The sequence below is a fragment of the Triturus cristatus genome, chromosome 5_1, assembly GCF_964204655.1.
Source record: "Triturus cristatus chromosome 5_1, aTriCri1.1, whole genome shotgun sequence".
Classification (NCBI taxonomy): domain Eukaryota; kingdom Metazoa; phylum Chordata; class Amphibia; order Caudata; family Salamandridae; genus Triturus; species Triturus cristatus.
In genome coordinates this window covers 784,943,189-784,960,813 of record NC_140587.1, presented here as the reverse complement: position 1 = coordinate 784,960,813, position 17,625 = coordinate 784,943,189, and the positions used below count along the sequence as shown (strand labels likewise).

The 17,625-nt window shown below is 45.6% G+C and overlaps 1 protein-coding gene across 1 annotated transcript in view; it reads left to right on the top strand.

The window, feature by feature from the left end:
- The window catches only part of COLEC12 (collectin subfamily member 12), a 517,500-nt gene extending 505,565 nt beyond the window's left edge, over positions 1-11,935 (top strand). The window contains exon 10 of the mRNA XM_085605803.1: positions 10,484-11,935. Within this exon, the coding sequence (XP_085461929.1) occupies positions 10,484-10,503 (20 nt within the window). The 3' untranslated portion in view covers positions 10,504-11,935. The remainder of the gene's footprint in view (positions 1-10,483) is intronic.
- The last annotated feature ends 5,690 nt before the right edge of the window (positions 11,936-17,625 follow it).

The window sequence follows — 17,625 nt, the reverse complement described above, 5'->3', positions numbered from 1 at the left end:
TGGAGGGCATAAAGAAATCTGGGGAGCACCATTGTTTTAAAAAGCGCTGCTCTACCCAGTAGGGCGAGGGGCAGTGATTGCAAGTGTTTGGCGTCCCGTCGTAGTCTTTGCAGCGGTTCCTGGAGGTTTCTTGCCATGAAGTCGTCGGGGTCGGACGTGACATGAATCCCTAAGTATTTGAAACTGTCTGTGACTATTCTTACCGCACAACCCCTCGGCAATGCTGGAGGGGGCCCATGTAATATATACAATACCAATTTTCCCCAGTTGATAGTGTAGCCTGAGACCGTCTCGTACACTTCGCATATGTTTAGGAGCCTAGGTAGGGAGTGTTTTGGGGATGCCATGTATATGAGGATATTGCGGCGTAAAGGGATATGCGGTCTTCCCATCACTCCGTCCATCGGAGCCCACGGATGATTGGGTCTTTCCTTATCCAGGCTGCCAATGGTTCTAGTACTAAGGCAAAAAGAATTGGGGACAGGGGGCAGCCCTGCCTCGTTCCGCGTCCCAGGGGAAATTCACCGGAGATATGTCCGTTAGCTACTACATGTTCTACTGGATTAGTGTATAATAATCAAACCCATGAACAGAATTTTGGCCCAAACCCTAGATGTTGGAGGACCGCAAAGAGGAATGGCCATTCGACCGAGTCGAAGGCCATCCTTGTGTCATGAGATAATATGGCAGCCTCTTCCTGGATGGTGTGTTTGCGGCTCAGGACACTATGCAGGTGTCTAAGATTTAATGCTGTATGTCACCCTGGCATAAATCCGGATTGACCAGTTTTAAGAGGTGGCCAGTTAATCTATTAGCCAGTGTTTTGGCCAATATCTTTGCCTCTGCGTTAATCAAGGAAATGGGATGGTAGGAGGTACTTTCTGAGGGTGGTTTACCCGGCTTATGGATGCCTACTATGGTTGCTATACGTTGGTCTCTGGGGAGGTCTCCCTTTTCTAGGCTGACTTCATATATTGTTAGCAGGTTGGGGACGAGTTCAGTAGCCGCCCGCTTGTAAAGTTCGATGGGTATGCCATTGGGACCTAGGACCTTTCCTGACTGTATCTATTTCGTGGCAAGTGTTAATTCGCCTGTTTCTAATACTTGGGTCTCTTCCTATATAAGTGTTGGTAGGTGCATATCTCGAAGGAACGCCTTCGCATCTTGTAATTCAAATTTTGTTGCAGGAGTGTAAACGCACTCATAGTGCACCGCTAATGCGTCCACTACCTCTTGTGGGTCTGACGTGATTGATCCGTCATCTAGTCTGATCTCTGTCACCCATCTATCCGCTCGTGTACATTTGTCTAGCCAGGCCAGAAGCTTGCCCGCTTTGTCCCCGGCCTCATAGACCCTGTGATGCGCTGCTGTGAGTCTGGTTTTAGAGTCTTCCCATAAATACTCTTTGTATTCTTGTTGCTTTCTACGCAGCCTATGTGTGTTAGCGTCAGATGGCTCCCGGGCGGGCAGTATCTCCAGTTGATCCACTTCCTGCTCTAGGGTCTCTATTACTTTCCCGTTTACCTTTTTATGACCTGAAATTAGGGATATGGCTTGTCCTCACAAGACAGGTTTGTACGCTTCCCAAAGGATCAGAGGGGAGGGCACTGATGACTCATTTGCTGTGAAGTAGTGTTTTGTGGCTGTAAGCAATCCCTTCCATATCTTGGGGTTATGTAAATACCAGGATGTATCGGGTATATGTGACGGCGTGTTGGGACATGTAAGGCGTACTCAGCAAAGAGAGGAGAATGGTCAGAGATGCTTCTGGGTAGGTGCGATATCTCACAGAATCTGCCTACACTATCTGTTGCAGTGAGTATGTAGTCGATTCTAGAGAGACTGATAGCACCAGAGTGATAAGTGAATTGGTGCGTCTGTGGAAATTTAAAGCGGCAAGCGTCTATCAAGCCAAAAGCATCTAGAAAATCAGCAAAGCTGAAGCGTATACGGTGTTGCAGTCTGGGGGACGTTCAATCTAAATTATCATCAAGAGTGGCATTGAAATCGCTTCCAATTATCAGTTCTCCTTCCGGACGTGTAAGTAGGAATTTGCCGAGCGCTGGAAAGGCCAGCGAATGAAGTGCAGAAGGAATATATATGGTGACTAAATTAATTACACGCCCTTCCCATTGGCAAGAGACAGCTGCAAAACGGCCTTGCTCATCTGTATAAGCGTGTTGCACGATCAGAGGGAATTGCTTTCTAATCAAGACTCCCACCCCACGTGAACCTGATGTGAATTCGGAGTGCACCGCTAACTTGAAACCCCACCGGTCCAGGGCCTTTCATGTCGATCCCACCAGGTGGGTTTCTTGTATCATAGCTATTACTGGTGCCTTGCGCTTAAGATATTGCGGCACAAGCCCTCTTTTTAATTTGTCTCTCAAGCCGTTAACATTCCAGAAGATGAGCGACAGTGGTGGAGCGTGTGTGGGGTGTGTCTTAGGAATCCCAGAGGTAGTAGTTGTGGATATTGGTGTCATTTGAGCCAGTTCTGTGGAATGTTTCTATCGGAGATTGCAGTGGAAATATTACTTAGAGGTTTGCAAGTCACATTAGAAAGCCAATTGAACAATAAGAAACAAACTAAAGAAAGATTAGCATACTGCATTACCCGTCCCTCCCCACTCCCTGCCTCCCTGCATGACGAACTTAAAACTACCCGCCTCCCAAACAATGCAGAGTGCCTATTCCCCATTTCCCGTTATCTTTGTAGGGTTAGTCTCTCTGGCATCCCCCCCAGATCATCTCTGCGACAATAGTATATGACAGTAGAAATTATCAGTCTTCGCATAGGTTAGTGTGCGTACAGCGGTATTATTCGTTAACATAAGCTATTTCTCAAGCATCTAATCAGTAATATTAGAGATGTCTCTAGTGAAATAGATGACCTGCTGAGTTCATAGGCATTACAGTCCATTATGTGGCAGGGTCAGTTGCGCCGTGCCTTGTCTCTTGGAAGAATTGTCGCCCTTCTCATCGTCTCCCAAGTGATTCGGCATGTGCAGTGGCTGCTTCTTCTGGCGTGGGTTGTGACATTTCATTTGGAAGGTGGTGCAGTTTTTTGTTCGTCTTCCCTGTGTGGTAATAAACCACGCTTTCCATTCGCTTCGACCAGTAACCTAGCTGGGAATAGCATGGAGTATTTCAATTCTCTGTTCCTCAATTCTTTTTTGATGTCGAAGAAGCCGCGCATTTGCTTCGTCACTGCTGCTGTATAGTCAGGAAAGAAGGTGATCGTGCTCTGTTCAAAGTGTACAGGCGGGGCCACTCTTGCTGTTTGTAGAATGAGGTCACAATCCTGGAAATAAAAAATACAGGCCAGGATCAGCCTAGGGGGTGCACCAGGTTTGGGCCTACCACCCAGAACGCAGTGCGCTCTTTCTACTGCAAAGTAGTGGGATAGGCCTCTAGGCTGTAGGTGTTGCTTGATAAGATCTTCCACAAAGAGGTCCATTGCTGTTCCCCCCACCCCTTCTGGTACTCCAATTATTCTTGCGTTGTTGTGCCGTGATCAGCCTTCATAATCATTCAATTTAGCAGCCATCACTTTACTTTCGGTTTCGAGCTGGCGTACTTGACGTTTGAGTTCATTGGTATCATCGCGTAGAGTCCCTGTAGCGGTTTCTACTTCTGTAACTCTTACGCTCATGTTTTTAAAGTCAGCCCGGATCAGAGAGAGTTCCACCGATATTGTGCAAATCTGGGAGTCATGGGCTGTATGTACTTTATTTAAGGTAGACAATATATCCTGTACTGTGACTTCTGACCCTTCCAACAAGGCCTCGTCTGGTGCTTGCGCGGTCGATTGGGTCATTGTTTCTTGCTGGGTTTTAGTGCACGTGCACTTATCCAGCTTGGTCTGGTGCGCAGCGCGTTGGCCCCGACCTCCCATTACTGTGCGTTCCAGGTCGTGTCATGCTGTGGCAAACACCCTGGGTGGTAGTACTTACCGGTGCCCGCATGGGTAACACACTGTCACCCGCGGCCTTTCGGGTTTCCTACCACAGGGCGTAAGCGCTGTTGTGCGGGCACGACAGGCTGGAGACCACTGGGGTGACGTATCTAGGACTTTCGGGAGATGCACTCTGCTAATGAGGCCAGTGTCGCCTCACCGTCAGTGGGGGATAAGTGTCCTGCTGGTTGAGCCCTCTCTCGGAGGTTACTGCTGCAGACCATGTCTGCTTCTCAGGCCATGGAACATTACTGTGGGTTGCAGTTGATATTGCTGCTTTTTCCTGTGCACCCCAACCGCTGTGTGGCATTCGATGGAGTATGGGGCTGGAGGATGTCCCAGGGATACAGTCATTGAATAGCGCTCCAGCGCTGATAAGGCGGCCGCCTGAGGTGACTATTGCGTCACCCCGATAACTCTCAATCCCCGTAGGGAGGGAAGAGAGAGTCCGAGCGGGACCATACACGTATCAAGCCCGTAGTGGAAGAGGGCCTGCTATGTTGCTTTGAGTAATCGGCTACAGGTTAGCCGTCTATATAATTGGCCCCAGATGCCTGCGCTCATAGCCGGCGCGCCGGTCCCATGTCGCGTCTTCCGTGGGCAGCGTAGAACGGAGTTAATCCATGCGCAGAGGAGGGCTGCGGGTGCAAGCAAGCAGACTCACCGGCCCCGCGTCTTGGATTCCGGGGAGTTGTACGTACTGTTGTGTGTCGCTGTGTAAGTCGCAAAGTCCAGGGGCAGGCACACATGAGGCTGTGGGCTACCATCTCACTTTAGGCCCCAGCTTCTCCCTTGCAACGTTGCTTCAGCTGCTGTCACCCGTTTCTCGTTGCGGGCTGAATTTCTTCTGTCCGGGTCCTTCCGACGCTTGTACCACTGCTTACATGCAGTGGGGATGAGCGGATAAGTGTTCAGATCTACGGAGATGCCTGTGGGGTTCGGATCGGCTTCAGGCGGCGGCCATTTCGTTCGGCTGCTAGCCACGCTAAATCTTTCTTCAAAATTTGACTAATGTTTGAAAGCCCTTCTTTATACCATTGTGGAGTCCTATACCTAATATTTTGGAATTGAAATGCAAACAAGAATTTGCTCTCCTCATGGAGACGAATTGATAGGAACACTTGGCATAAGTCAATTACTATGGGCCCGATTCACAGAAGTAATCTGAGACAAAATCCTAAACTTACTACTTTTGGTATTCACAGAAGGCATTTAGTAGTAGTAAAGTTAGGATTTTGTCTTAAGTCTGTCCTATCTCTTTACCAGAGAAATCCCACAGCTCTTTTTTGACAGCATATCTTAAATCTAGAGGCAGAGCATCTTTTGTTAAAGCTGGAAACAATTGATTCCTTGAATCCTGTGATTTAATTTGCACTCTCTGACAGGGAATGGGATAGGGTGGCTTATCCTGTTGCAGTCTCTAGGAACGCTAGTTTCGAACTCATATAATTCCTCATTTTACATAGAGCGTATACATAGGGCTTACCTGACTCCAGCCAAAATAATTCAATTCTTCACTGAGGCAAATGCCACTGGCCACAATGTCTAGTCCCCTAATGCTGTCCTACACCACATGCTGTGCACTTGCAGGTCCCTCTCAAAGTATCAGGCTGCAGTTGCTACACAGCTTGTGCAGCTGATTCCTTTCCCAAACCTGGGAGGCAAGCTCCCCGGGCTGCTTCTCACACACTGCAGAAAATAGAATCAAAGCGCACTTCCTGGACCTGGCCTTGGCTCTGGCCATGCGCATCATCACACCCCACTGGAGGGCTCTGCAGCCTCCTGCTCTGGTGATGTTGCAGGTTTCACTTCAGGCTTGGGCTGAGGCTGAGGACACTGCTTTGAGAAGAGAGGAAGCCCTGGGGGCTCCAGAAATACCCCGTTTCCATACCCTTTTGTTCAAGGTCTGAGGGTTGGTAGATGACGACACCTCTTCTCCTTCATCTCCCCACTCAGCTGCACAAGGAGTGATCTATCTCTGTCTCTCCAGCATGCTTGGAGCAACCAAACCGCTGATGACACATACCCATGTGTCACCTTTTGTGCGCTTGGTCTAGCTCATCCTCGCTGTGGTGCTTGTTGCTCAGGAGGGACCTCCTCCCCACTGCTATCATGGATGCTGCTCCAAGCATATCCTTGGCCCTTCCATTTGCCTTTGTCCCCTGCTATTTGGGGATTGGAATGATAGACGTCTACTTTCCTGCCCTCAGCTTATATCCAACCAGCTTGCTTCGTTGATACCTCCCCCGCATCTGATCTGCTTCCTATCCCCTATTCTTCTCCCCCATTTAATACTGCGGAGATTGTCTTCCCATATTGTCGCTGCATGTTCAATGAATCACTTAGCTAACAATGATATTGGGAAATAATGCAGTTACACTCCTGTTTCCGGGAATTATGCTTTTGCCACTCTGCTAAGACGTGTAGAAACTGTTATAGGTGTTAGCTTAAAAGCAAGAAAAACAATAAAACATGTAAAAACAATAGAGGGACACAGTGGGCAAAAAATGATGGGTTGGAATGCTGCCCACATCGATTGCCAATGGTTTAAACTATCTGCAAGTATTCCTCCCATCACCTTTTGTGTGTTTGGTTTAACACTTGAAGAAGCCAAGAGTATGCCCATACGTGGGTCTCTTGCTTTCTGTGCCACAGAATCTAAGCTAGACCTTACGGTTAACCAGGCAAAACTGATCTGAGGCTTCTTGGGTTTCCTCCTAGAGGGGTCTTGTTTAGAAGTTTAGGGTGTCATGTCCTTATGGGGAGCATGCTTAGTACTTATTTGCTCCCTTCACCTTTTGTGTGTTTTGTGTAATGCCCTAAGCCTTCAACAGGAGTTATTGCACCTCCAGAAGTTAGTTTTCACTGACTTAGACGCCATTTACACTCTAGATCGCCCACAGCCTGTCCCTGTGAGCAGATTTGCTCACATGTAAAATCCCTCCATGTGGGTGTAAATTGATCTTTGTAGATTTATTTACAAGTAAAATTTCACATTTTCTGAATAGGAAACTTGAGTTTAGACGCATAAATACATGTAATTGTGCACCTAATTTCACCTTAAGTGTGCAAATTCATTTGTGAATGAGGCCCCATATCATGAATAAATTGTGTAAAAATAAATTATGTACTAGATATCAAAAGCTAAGAGTCTGTAAGAAAGCAATAACACGTAGAAAAATGAGGGTATGTTTTTGTTTTTTAAAGTACTCTGACTCTACAGTTCCTTATGCTCCTTTTTAGGTCTCGGCTAGCGAAGGCTGCGCTTGCGCAGTCTCGCTCGCGAGATGTAATGTTTTCAGAAGTGAGGCATTAACCCGCCCCACTTCTTCCCTCTTCTCCATTGGCTGGCCTCTTAAATACTGCTCAGCCATTGGAGAAGAGCTTTGTCTCTCCAAACAAGCCCCGTCTTTTTCGGATTCGGGGGCGTGTTTTTTACTTTCTTTCTCTCCTCTGGAATGTAAACATTCCAGCCAATGGCAAGAGGAGAGAAAGAAAAACACGCCCCCGAATCTGAAAATGCCGCTGCCTTTCTCTGAGGCATTTCTGCTTGACCTCGGAGAAAGGCGGTGGTGTTCAGGGCGATTCCCTCAAGGACTGGCAGCTGGGCTCGCTCACCGCGGCAGCACGTAAGACTTGTTAGAAGCAGCAACCTTGAAAATTAAAATATAGCTTTTCGTTGTTTATTTTTGAATCGCGCTTAAGTGAAAGCGCGATACAAAAAGAAACAGCGGGAATGGTGGGCGCTTGGCTTGTAATGACTCTAAGCATAGCTCCAACTCCATCGTTTGGCCTGTTAGCTCCGAGGCTAGGGTCTTGCTGCACCCTTATTAAGAATGTATTCGCACATCGAAATACTGAAATAACTGAAGAGAATGCATGTTGACGATTTCACATGATGTTCAAGCGTTTCCGTAAAGAACGTTCCTTTTCCCTTAATCTTATGTTTTGTCATGTGTACCTAATATTAACAATTTACTAATTAAAAAATGTAAATGATTTCAGCCTGAATACCGTTCCCTCTCTACTGTGCCTCCTCGTGGAAGGCACCGCTAAGCCTAACTCGCAGTCTCCGGTAAACACACATCGCGATTCGGTTACAAACCACAGTTGTAAATGCTTTCAGCCTGAGCACCGTTCCCTTTCTACTGTGCCTCCTCGTGGAAGGCACTGCTAAGCCTAACTCGCAGTCTCCGGTAAACACACACAGCGATTTGGTTACAACCCACTGTGGTTAGCAAGAGCCTATGACGGTGTCGCTCTCCCCTACGTTTTCTCACTCTTTTACTTCCGGTTGCGCTCCCTCCCAGTCCTCGCTTTCTGAGAGCAACTTCCGGTTGGCTCCACGTTCTAATTTCTCCCACAAAGTACTTCCGGAGCCGGACGCTCTTTTACCCTGCCTAGCCCGAGTGACTGCACTGATACCAGGCTCGGCGGAAGATTGCCGGCTCCTTGCCGCTTGCAAACTAAAAATTTTGGACACCTGGGCTCAGGCGGTGGATCAGCAGGAGTTGGCAGCAGTGATGGTGAAGGAGCAGTACTGTCTTGCGAGCTAAAGGGGGTTGTGGCAGAAGCTGTCATGGCAGAAGCTATCAAGGGAGTAAAGTGTTTGTAGGTTCACGAAGACTAAGTGGGTTGTCGCAGAATGCTAGCTACCTTGTTTCCATTTACGTGATTACATTTAATAAATCAGTGCCAACAGGTAATTATTTAAAGCCCAGAACAGTGCCGACCCAATATTCTGGTGATTTGATGCTACTAATCTAGAGCCATTGGATTTTTGTAGCTTAAGCACTCAATGCGAGTGCATGTGTTTTCCAGTTGTCTTGATAGCGTGCTTCTCTCCCCGCTGTGTTCCGTAATCCCCTCTCGCCCGTGTGCTACCCTGCATGCTCCACATTTCTCTCTCGTCTGTGTGCTTTTCCCCCACCCGCACTTGTCACTCTTACTTGCCTCTGTCCTCTTCTGCTTTGATGTGCACTCTTGCCCTTGCGATAGTCTGCCCCCTAACTCTGTTCTTCTCGACCATGTGCATTTCTACCAACCCTCCTATCTGTGTTGCTCTCTCTCTTCTGTGTTCCTCTTTTCCCTCACCAGTGCTTGTGTTGCTCTCTCACCCGTGTGCTTCTCAACCACCCACAGATCTTGTGTGCTTTTTTGACCCAGCTCACCGTATTCGTCTCTCGCCGATATGCTTCTCTGCCACCTACTCAGTGTGGTTTTTTTCTCTTGCCTGTGTGTTTCTCTTCCCACTCCTGTGCTAGTGTTGCTCACTTGTCTGTGTGCTTCTCTTGACCATGTGCTTTTCAAACACCACCTGCGCTCGTGATTCTCTGCCACAGCTCTCCGTGTTTCTCTTTCTTGCCCATGTACATTTCTGCCCCACTCTCGATATTCCTTTCTTGTCTGTGTGCATCTCTCACCTATGTGCTTCTCCCTTTGCCTTGTGTTCTATTCTGTTGCATCCCCCATCCTCTAAATGACCGGCTCCTCTTTTGAAAGATTTTGAAGTAAAAAAGGTTTGTTATTTTTTCATCAATCCATCTCATATTGGTAAATAAAAAAGGCACCTGTATCATTTGGTACGCATGCACAAGCATGGTGATGCATGTACATGACTGTCACTGCATTTTTTTCCTTTTGCCATGCTGCACAGCATCGGCTATGCTGCATACTATTGGTAAAAAAACATAGGCGCGGCATAATCCAATCCCATGTGGGATATCTGTGCTGTCTTGGGTGGCAGTTCAGAGTGCTGGTTAAGTGTTGTGTTGAATATTTGTGGTGGGGGTTATGAGCAATGCCAATAGCTGTAACTTTAACAATGCCGAGACCATTGCGTTGTAAATGCTTGTTTATTAAAGAAACTCTTACCTGGTCTACATTACGCTTTATCGTATAATGACCAAACTTGGAATGTGCACTATAGACAGTACTCTAATGAAGTCATACCATTTATAGATATTCAGGAGTACTCAAATGCATGGGCTTTTGTTTGCACATTATTTTTATTCTACCAGAAAAATATTTTTGGCCATGAAGAAACCCCTCCCCCGACGCATACCCCCATTATATATTGTGATACTTCCTCTCTATTTATATCTTGGAAACATACTTTCATCTTCCCTTAACAGGAGTACATTTGCAAACATTCCTGTGCTGGAAATTACCTGCATAGGTTATGCATAAACTCATAGAAAGTTTGTGGGGTTCACATACCTTTGCAGGATGATCCTTCAAGCAACTCTCACAAACCCTGCCCCAGCCCTACATTTACAATTGTAGATATTCTATCCCACTGTTGGAAATTCCACATTCACAAATGTACTTTGCCAAGGTAACATTTGTCATTCCTGATTCAGATAATCAAATTGGAGCCTTATCACAAGCAAATCCCTGTTTTGTGCACCTAAGTTAATTTTAGGTGCACATTGGTCTCTGAATTCATCCAAATGCTACCCTTTGCCTACTTCGAGTGCATCAAATTATGATTAACCTGAATCTCTCCATTTTTGTGTCCTACAGCTACCCTCGCTGGATTGTAAAAGCAGACTGTAAACTAGCGGAAAACAGTTAGCATTTGCAAATTATACGTTGAGGCCTCTTTGAAAAAGAATTTTTGGGAATTGACCCATCGTTCCACCAAATGAAAAGAGGAAGCACTGAGAAACAGATTCACTGAAACTCAAGACGGGCACCAAGAACTTTGGACCAATCGACTTTGCCTACTGTGGTTGCTTCCTTGAGGACAATGGGAGTCTACTGTTTAGTTGAATCGAGGACAACATTTTCTAATTTAGCACCTATTCCATGTGTGCCTTTTAAAAGCTTGATCATGATTGGACCTGAAGAAATATGTTGATCGTTCAATTTTTGGCAAATCTTAGTAAGCTGATATGTAAACAATACATCTTCTTTTGCTAAAATCCCAAATACAACATAGTTACAAATATATATACAGATTTTTATATATATAGTACAACTCATATTGATAACCGGTAAGAATTATGTGTGTAAGAAATTTGAAAACATTGTATTTTTGTACAAAATTGTTGATTCTTATAGTTTTTTGTATTGGTCATTACGAGTCCAAAGAGAACATTTGTGGTAGACGCTTATGCAATAAATAAAGTCCTCTGCTGGGATGCACAAGGCCCATTTCCAATCACACTGTGTATATTCCCCTGGAGCAGGATAAAGACAACAAGAAATGACAGTTACTGTACCAATGCACCTATCTAAGTGTGTGAGAAGTTCTAATTTTCAATGTCTTTCAATCCCTGGTAGATACTGAATTTCTTTACTTTGTGCGCTTAGATCCTAAAGGATTCCTTGGGCTATCATAATCCAACATGTCAATTACACAAAAAATGTAGCATGAGGGTATGGGCGGCCTAGATCATCTCTCAGCCACTCATACATTTAACAAACCCTCCAGTTAACACCGCCATTTTGTTTTATTTGATTTTCCAAATTTTCCACTCCACTTAACTTGGTATCATAGGCCATGGTGCTCGCTTGGACTGGCCGCCCGTGGCTGTGACACCATGTTGACGATATGTGTATTGCCAACGGTGCAGTGCAGGGTGGTAGAGTGTGATGTCAGAGTATATGTCAGAAGGACCTGATAAAGTTTGAGAACATTAAGATCCTACATGAGCTAATAGTAGTCTAAGGTACATTTCTGCTGGGTCCTGTGTGAGCAATGTGCATTCTTTGTCTCGGGGACTTCAGCAGGGTATTATTGCCACAGACTTTTGGGCTGGAAATGCGAAGGGTGAAAGGAGGAGGCTTTACAGAGGAAATAAAGGATTTTCGGCCTTAAGAGATTTGTTTTTGAAAGTTTATGTGATTTCCTTTTCTAAAGTCGCTCGCCTTCATACTGTGCTGCTGGAATCCGAAATGAATCGACGTAGCGAGGCCAAAGGAAACAAACTGTATAAAAACATTAAAAAATCCACACACTGAGAAATACCAGCTGGGTTATTTATTGCTTTTGTTTTCTTGGGGGTTTGAGAGCGGTTTAAACAAAGCGGCGGTGTTGATATTTCTGGGGATTAACTGTCTACGAGTCAATGTGTTGTCTGCTATGGGACGGTTCTACTTTCATCCCTGCCCGGAAGGCGCCTCCTGCGGAGATGGCGAGTTACATAAAACAGTCTGTAGTGAGCCCAGGGCACGTGTCTTGGGCCACATCCGGACTGCCCTTTCATCTTCTTCACCTGTGGCAGGGCCGCTCGTGGTCTCGAACAGGAAACGAGCAGAGCCATGAACCCATCTTTCTCTAAGCAGTACGCCTATTATAATATTAATAGTTTTTCTGAACCTCTGTGAAAAAAGTTTTCTTTTTTTTTTCATTTCCGGTATTCGAATTGTTTGCTGTCTAACCTTCCCTTTTACAGTGGGCTGCCCTGGATCATATAACAGAAACACTCTGGCCCTGTTGAAAGCACACAGGCCTGTGCTCTTTGGGGCTTAATTACAAACCCTGTGCGCCGCCGGAACGTCTCTGGTGTGACGTTCTGGTGGCGCACATGGCTGGTTCGTATCTACAAGGCCACGTAAAGCCACCTTGAGAGGCTTTTCATGGCTATGTAGATATGGAGTGAGGCAACGCAGAGCAAGCTGCCGAGTTGCCTCACACTGCGTCGGGAGGCGTGTCTTGAGCGTTGCAGTGAGCGTTCCGACACAACGCCCATAGGTTTTGACACATTCCCAGATTTACAAGATGGCATAAATCTGGGAATGCGTTAAAACCGTGCCCCTCCCCAGGGGTGGCGTAACGGGATAAATACAATTTCTCCTTGTTTTTTCCTCGTTCCATGTGTTGTGCATTTTGTAGCACACATGGTAAGAGGAAAACACCTCCAATAATTGTTTTTGCGCCGGAAGGGTTGCCATCCTGCACAAAATCAATCATTCCAACAACACTGACCACCCTTGCACCATAGTGCAAGGTAGCCTGCATTGGTGCACAGCTGCTAGTTGTGCGCCTACACTGGCTGAAAGGAGAGAAATGCACCATATCTTGTAAATACGGTACATTCTTGTCCTTTCCAATTGGCGTAGGGCAGCGCAGCGAAATGACTTGCGGTGCTGCCTTAAGCCAATTAGTGGTAAATATGCCCCTTGGATGTCTGCCATGCAGTCCCACCAAGTGGAGGGCAATAACTGTATGCAAGTCCTTTAAGTTTTTTTCTTTTATTTTTATTTGAGGCCTTCAAACTCATTTCCGTAATCTTTTTTGTCTATTGACAGTCAGACTGGGACAGAAAATAGGCCAGGGCACCAAATTAAGGCCCAGATTTGCAAAGATGTGATGCAGAGCAACACAGCAAGACCACTTGCAGCGCTGCGCGGCGTCTCATGGAGAGGGCAGGAATGTACCATATCTACTAAGATGTGATGCAGAGCAACACAGCAAGACCACTTGCAGCGCTGCGCGGCATCTCATAGAGAGGGCAGGAATGTACCATATCTACTAAGATGTGGCGCATTCTGCTGTCTATCTGCGCTGGCGCACACAGTGCAGCCTAGCACCAATGCAGGTACTCTTTCATTATGGTGCAAGGGTGCGTGCGTTGCACCAGGATTGTTTTTGTGCAGGAAGGGACACCTTCCTGCACAAAAACAATGCTTACAGGCTTTTTCCTCTTTCTGTGTGTGGTACAGAATGTAAGTTTGACGCATTCCCAAGTTTACTACTGGTAGTAAATCTGGGAATATGCCAAAATCCATGGGTGGAGGTGTGGGAACACCCACACTCCACCCAAAGAACGGCATCCCAGGACAGAGTAATGCATGGCCGCGACTTGGACTGCATTGAGTTATTCTAGATTTACTATGCCAAGCAAAGCCACACAAGGTGACTCTTTGTGGCATACTAAATGTCACTTAAGGCTTGCATTGACCTTGTGTCACCTTGCTTGACGCAAGTGCAACGTAATCTGGTTATAAAAGTGGTCTCATTAGTGAAATTGATAGCTAAAAAAATGGCCCAAATTTGTGAATCAGGTTGGTTTTAAAGTTGTAGAAACGCTGTATTGGTGTTTTGGAAGGTATGGTAGACTTCATGCTCAAAGTTCGAAAATACTTTATTCGGATAAAGCCATATCCATGTAACCACATCAGACATAACAATTTAAAAAGCACAGTTACATAATCACACTAAAAGTTCATTGGCATTAGGCATAGATTCACAATATTTAAAACACATGTATTTGAATAAAAGCACATACATGAAAGATATAAACTTTTCAGGGGTTGCACATCCTATTGCCGGCCCGCACTGCAATTCTCAAGAAAGAGCCGACGCGGAAATCTAACTCTTCGTCTGCCAATGTAAGTATCCTACTGTGAGCATCTACCAGACTGATGGGCATATTTTAAAGAAAAATTGAATTATAAACTAATTAGCATATTTTATATAAAACTTTCAGAAGAAAAAAATGTAAAAATAGTTTGGCCGCTCTGTATATCACACGGGCAGGGTAGGGAGTCCTAATTTGCGTTGTAACTGAGAGAGAAACACAGAAAAAATGTTACAGTGCCTGCCCTTAAGCAGAAGAGGAGACCCCTCTCCCAGTGACTCATGGGCAGGGTGAGATAGCTGGCCAAAGGATGTACAACATGTTCAATGGTCATAAAATTAAGAACAGATGATTTTTTAGATTCCCTCTCCATCCTTTCCGTGCCATAGAGCGTGTAAAGTGCGTTCCTGAGAGCGTTTTTATGTATGGTCTCAGCTGTGCTTGGGGTTAGAAAAAGCCTTCCTAGGTTAACACTGCATAGGCTCCGATTCACTCCAGATAGCCACGGGATGTCCTGCCCTTTCTCGCAGCTAATGCAATCACCTATGAGCTCTCTTGTGAGAGACGCTGCCGGATGTTTCCATATCAAGAGCCAGAATAGGGCAGGACGGGCCCTTATGAAATCCTCTATATAATTTAAATTAAGTTCTTTGTGGCAGACATACTGAGCGGTGGAGATTGGTGCACCTAATAGTCTCCTGCAAAATCTCTTTTCTTCTGTTGGATACTATGACTCTTAGCGATACCCCAAACCTCTGCACCATAGGTGGCTGTTGGTATGCAGTGGGATTAAAAAAAAAATTAAATGGCTAAAATGTCACCTGTTCTTTTGGGCCGTGGGAGGCTACGAATAGAGTTGGAGGCCTTTGAGAACTAGCTCCTGCAAAACGCTATGTTCGGACCAGGAGCCGTTCGCAGCAAAGACCAACCCAAGATAATGAAAAGTGCTAGTGCTTTTTAGGTTCGGATCTCCCACAGATATAAAATTTAATCGGTGTTTCCTAGGCCCACAGGACATTATAAAAGATTTTTTTAAATTAGTACTTAGATCTAAGCTGGCCATAAAGTGAACAAACCCCTGCACTAAAATGCGTAAGGTGTTAGTTGTGCGGCCTATAAGGACCGCGTCATCAGCGTACAATAACATGGGGAGTATTTTAACATTTACTTTGGAAACATCATTGGTTAATGTGGCCAATGCTTATGCAAACCATTAATGTAAATGATAAAAAGGAGAGGGGCTAGGACACATCCCTGTCTGACCCCTCTACTTACTTCAATGTCATCAGAGACTTCACCCCGCTGCTGATCCTAACCCGGGCCTTTAGGTCTTTATGTAATTGCGCTAGGAGGTGCACCAGTGCCTCATCCAAGCCATAGGCCAAGAGGATGGACCATAATTTTGACCTATTAACAAAGTCGAAGGAAGAGGTCAGATGCATGAAGTCCAGGTTAATTGGCGAGCGCCGAGCTATGGTGTATTTGACGATGATTAAGTTAAGGTTTAGGGATTGTTCCTTAGTGCCTACTTTGCTCCTAAAACCCAATTGGCAGGACTCTAAAATGCCACTGCCCTCAGCCCAATCTAAGATCTTATTGTATAGGACTCTGCCCAGGATTTTTGAAGTGTTATTTATTAGGGAAATAGGCCTGTAGCAGCTGGGTTGGGAGCGATCACCCTTTTTAAAAATCGGGACAATAATACTTGTTGACCATGTGCTGGGTAACGCGGTATGCATTAAATTGTTAAAAGCATTTAAAAGGAGGGGCGCCCAAAAGTCTGGCTTGTATTTAATGAGATCGATAAGTAGCCCATCTGGGCCCAGGGCTTTTTTTTATTGCCCATGCTCTGGTGGATGGCTTCCTCAACCTCAGGCAGCGTTATCCGGATCCTAGTTAAAGTCCTGTGCTTTAAATTATCTACTTCTTGTACAGGGGCAGTGTAGATTTTTGAAAAATTATTTTCCCATGCCTCACTTGTTATGGTGCAGCTTATGGGAGTTAATAACTGCCCTGTTGTCCTCAAATCCCTAACAGCTGCCCATAAGGTGTTCCCCTTTTTAGGTCTCGCCTGAGCCAGAGCATGCGCTGCTCTGGCGAGACATTTTGTGAGTGGGCTTTCAAAAGTCCGACCACAGCTTTAGGGGTGGCATAGAGCATGTGGTTACATGCACAATGACGAACAGAGGGGCCATCTGGCTTTCCTCTCTTGTCATGGTGCGCGCACATCGCACACCACTCGCCAGCCTGCTTTCACTTTTCCCGTTGCGCGCGCGTGATCCATTTGCGTCCTTTTTTTTTCTTTTTGTGCGCGCACTTAACTCCTGGGCTGCAGTCTACTACTTGTTTCTGCCAAGCATCTACGTCGTCACGGCCATCATCGTGTACGAGGGGCTTCTAGGGGAAGCTGGCTATGTCAACACGTTCAACAACATTTCCCAAAAGGTGAGAAATTGGGGGTGGAGAGAGTCATGATTTGGATTTATTCTGCTTTAAGGACATGAGGGGGAGGATCATTATCCATCATATAACTAATGATCAGCATTGTTAGCGTTTTCTTGTTATGTCACAGCTTGCTGATCTTTTTTTCAAGCTGTAAAATCACAGTGCCCACGTTATCACAGCATCCATATAACTCCGGGAAAGCATATAGTCACAGTGACTTCTATGTCACAGACTTACACCTTTTTGAATATTGAAACTGGTGAATGTATTTATCAGTAGGGAGTTTTATAAAGAGCTACGCTTTTCCTTACGGTTACTGTGACATTGAAATTCGGCTTAGGGTCACGAGGTCAGCAAAAAGTTTGCTTCCTTAACATTCTGGAAGGGGCAAGGTACAGTGTCTGCTGGGTCACAGAATACTTGGTGTTTCATGAAAGTTTTTTGCGTCGTTGCTTCAGTAGCATACTGTGAAGGTGTGATCCTACAGCATCTACTAGGTCACTGTTTGCTTATTGTTGATGTTACAATTGATGCCACAGTTCTAGCAATGTCACAGTCCTGCTCCTTTGATTGTAAGGACTTTCTCCCCTAACATTACTGTCTGTTTATGGAATGGTCTGCTCGGGCTGTAAATCAAACTCGACCCTGCTTACACCACTGCCTTACCTTGGATGCGGTTCCTTGCCTTTCTGCCTTCTTTCATTTCCATCTTCAGACATCTCCCGCCCCCCCCCCACACACACACACTGTTCAGCACTTAAAGCGGCTCTACTGCATATGGTGCTTTAAAAATCACCTTTAAATAAGTAAATATTAGAATTGCAGAAAAGTGTAATTCCACTGTACATTCTGTGTAGCATCTCACTAAGTAATCTTGAATAATATGAAGACAGAATACCTGTTAGGCAAGAG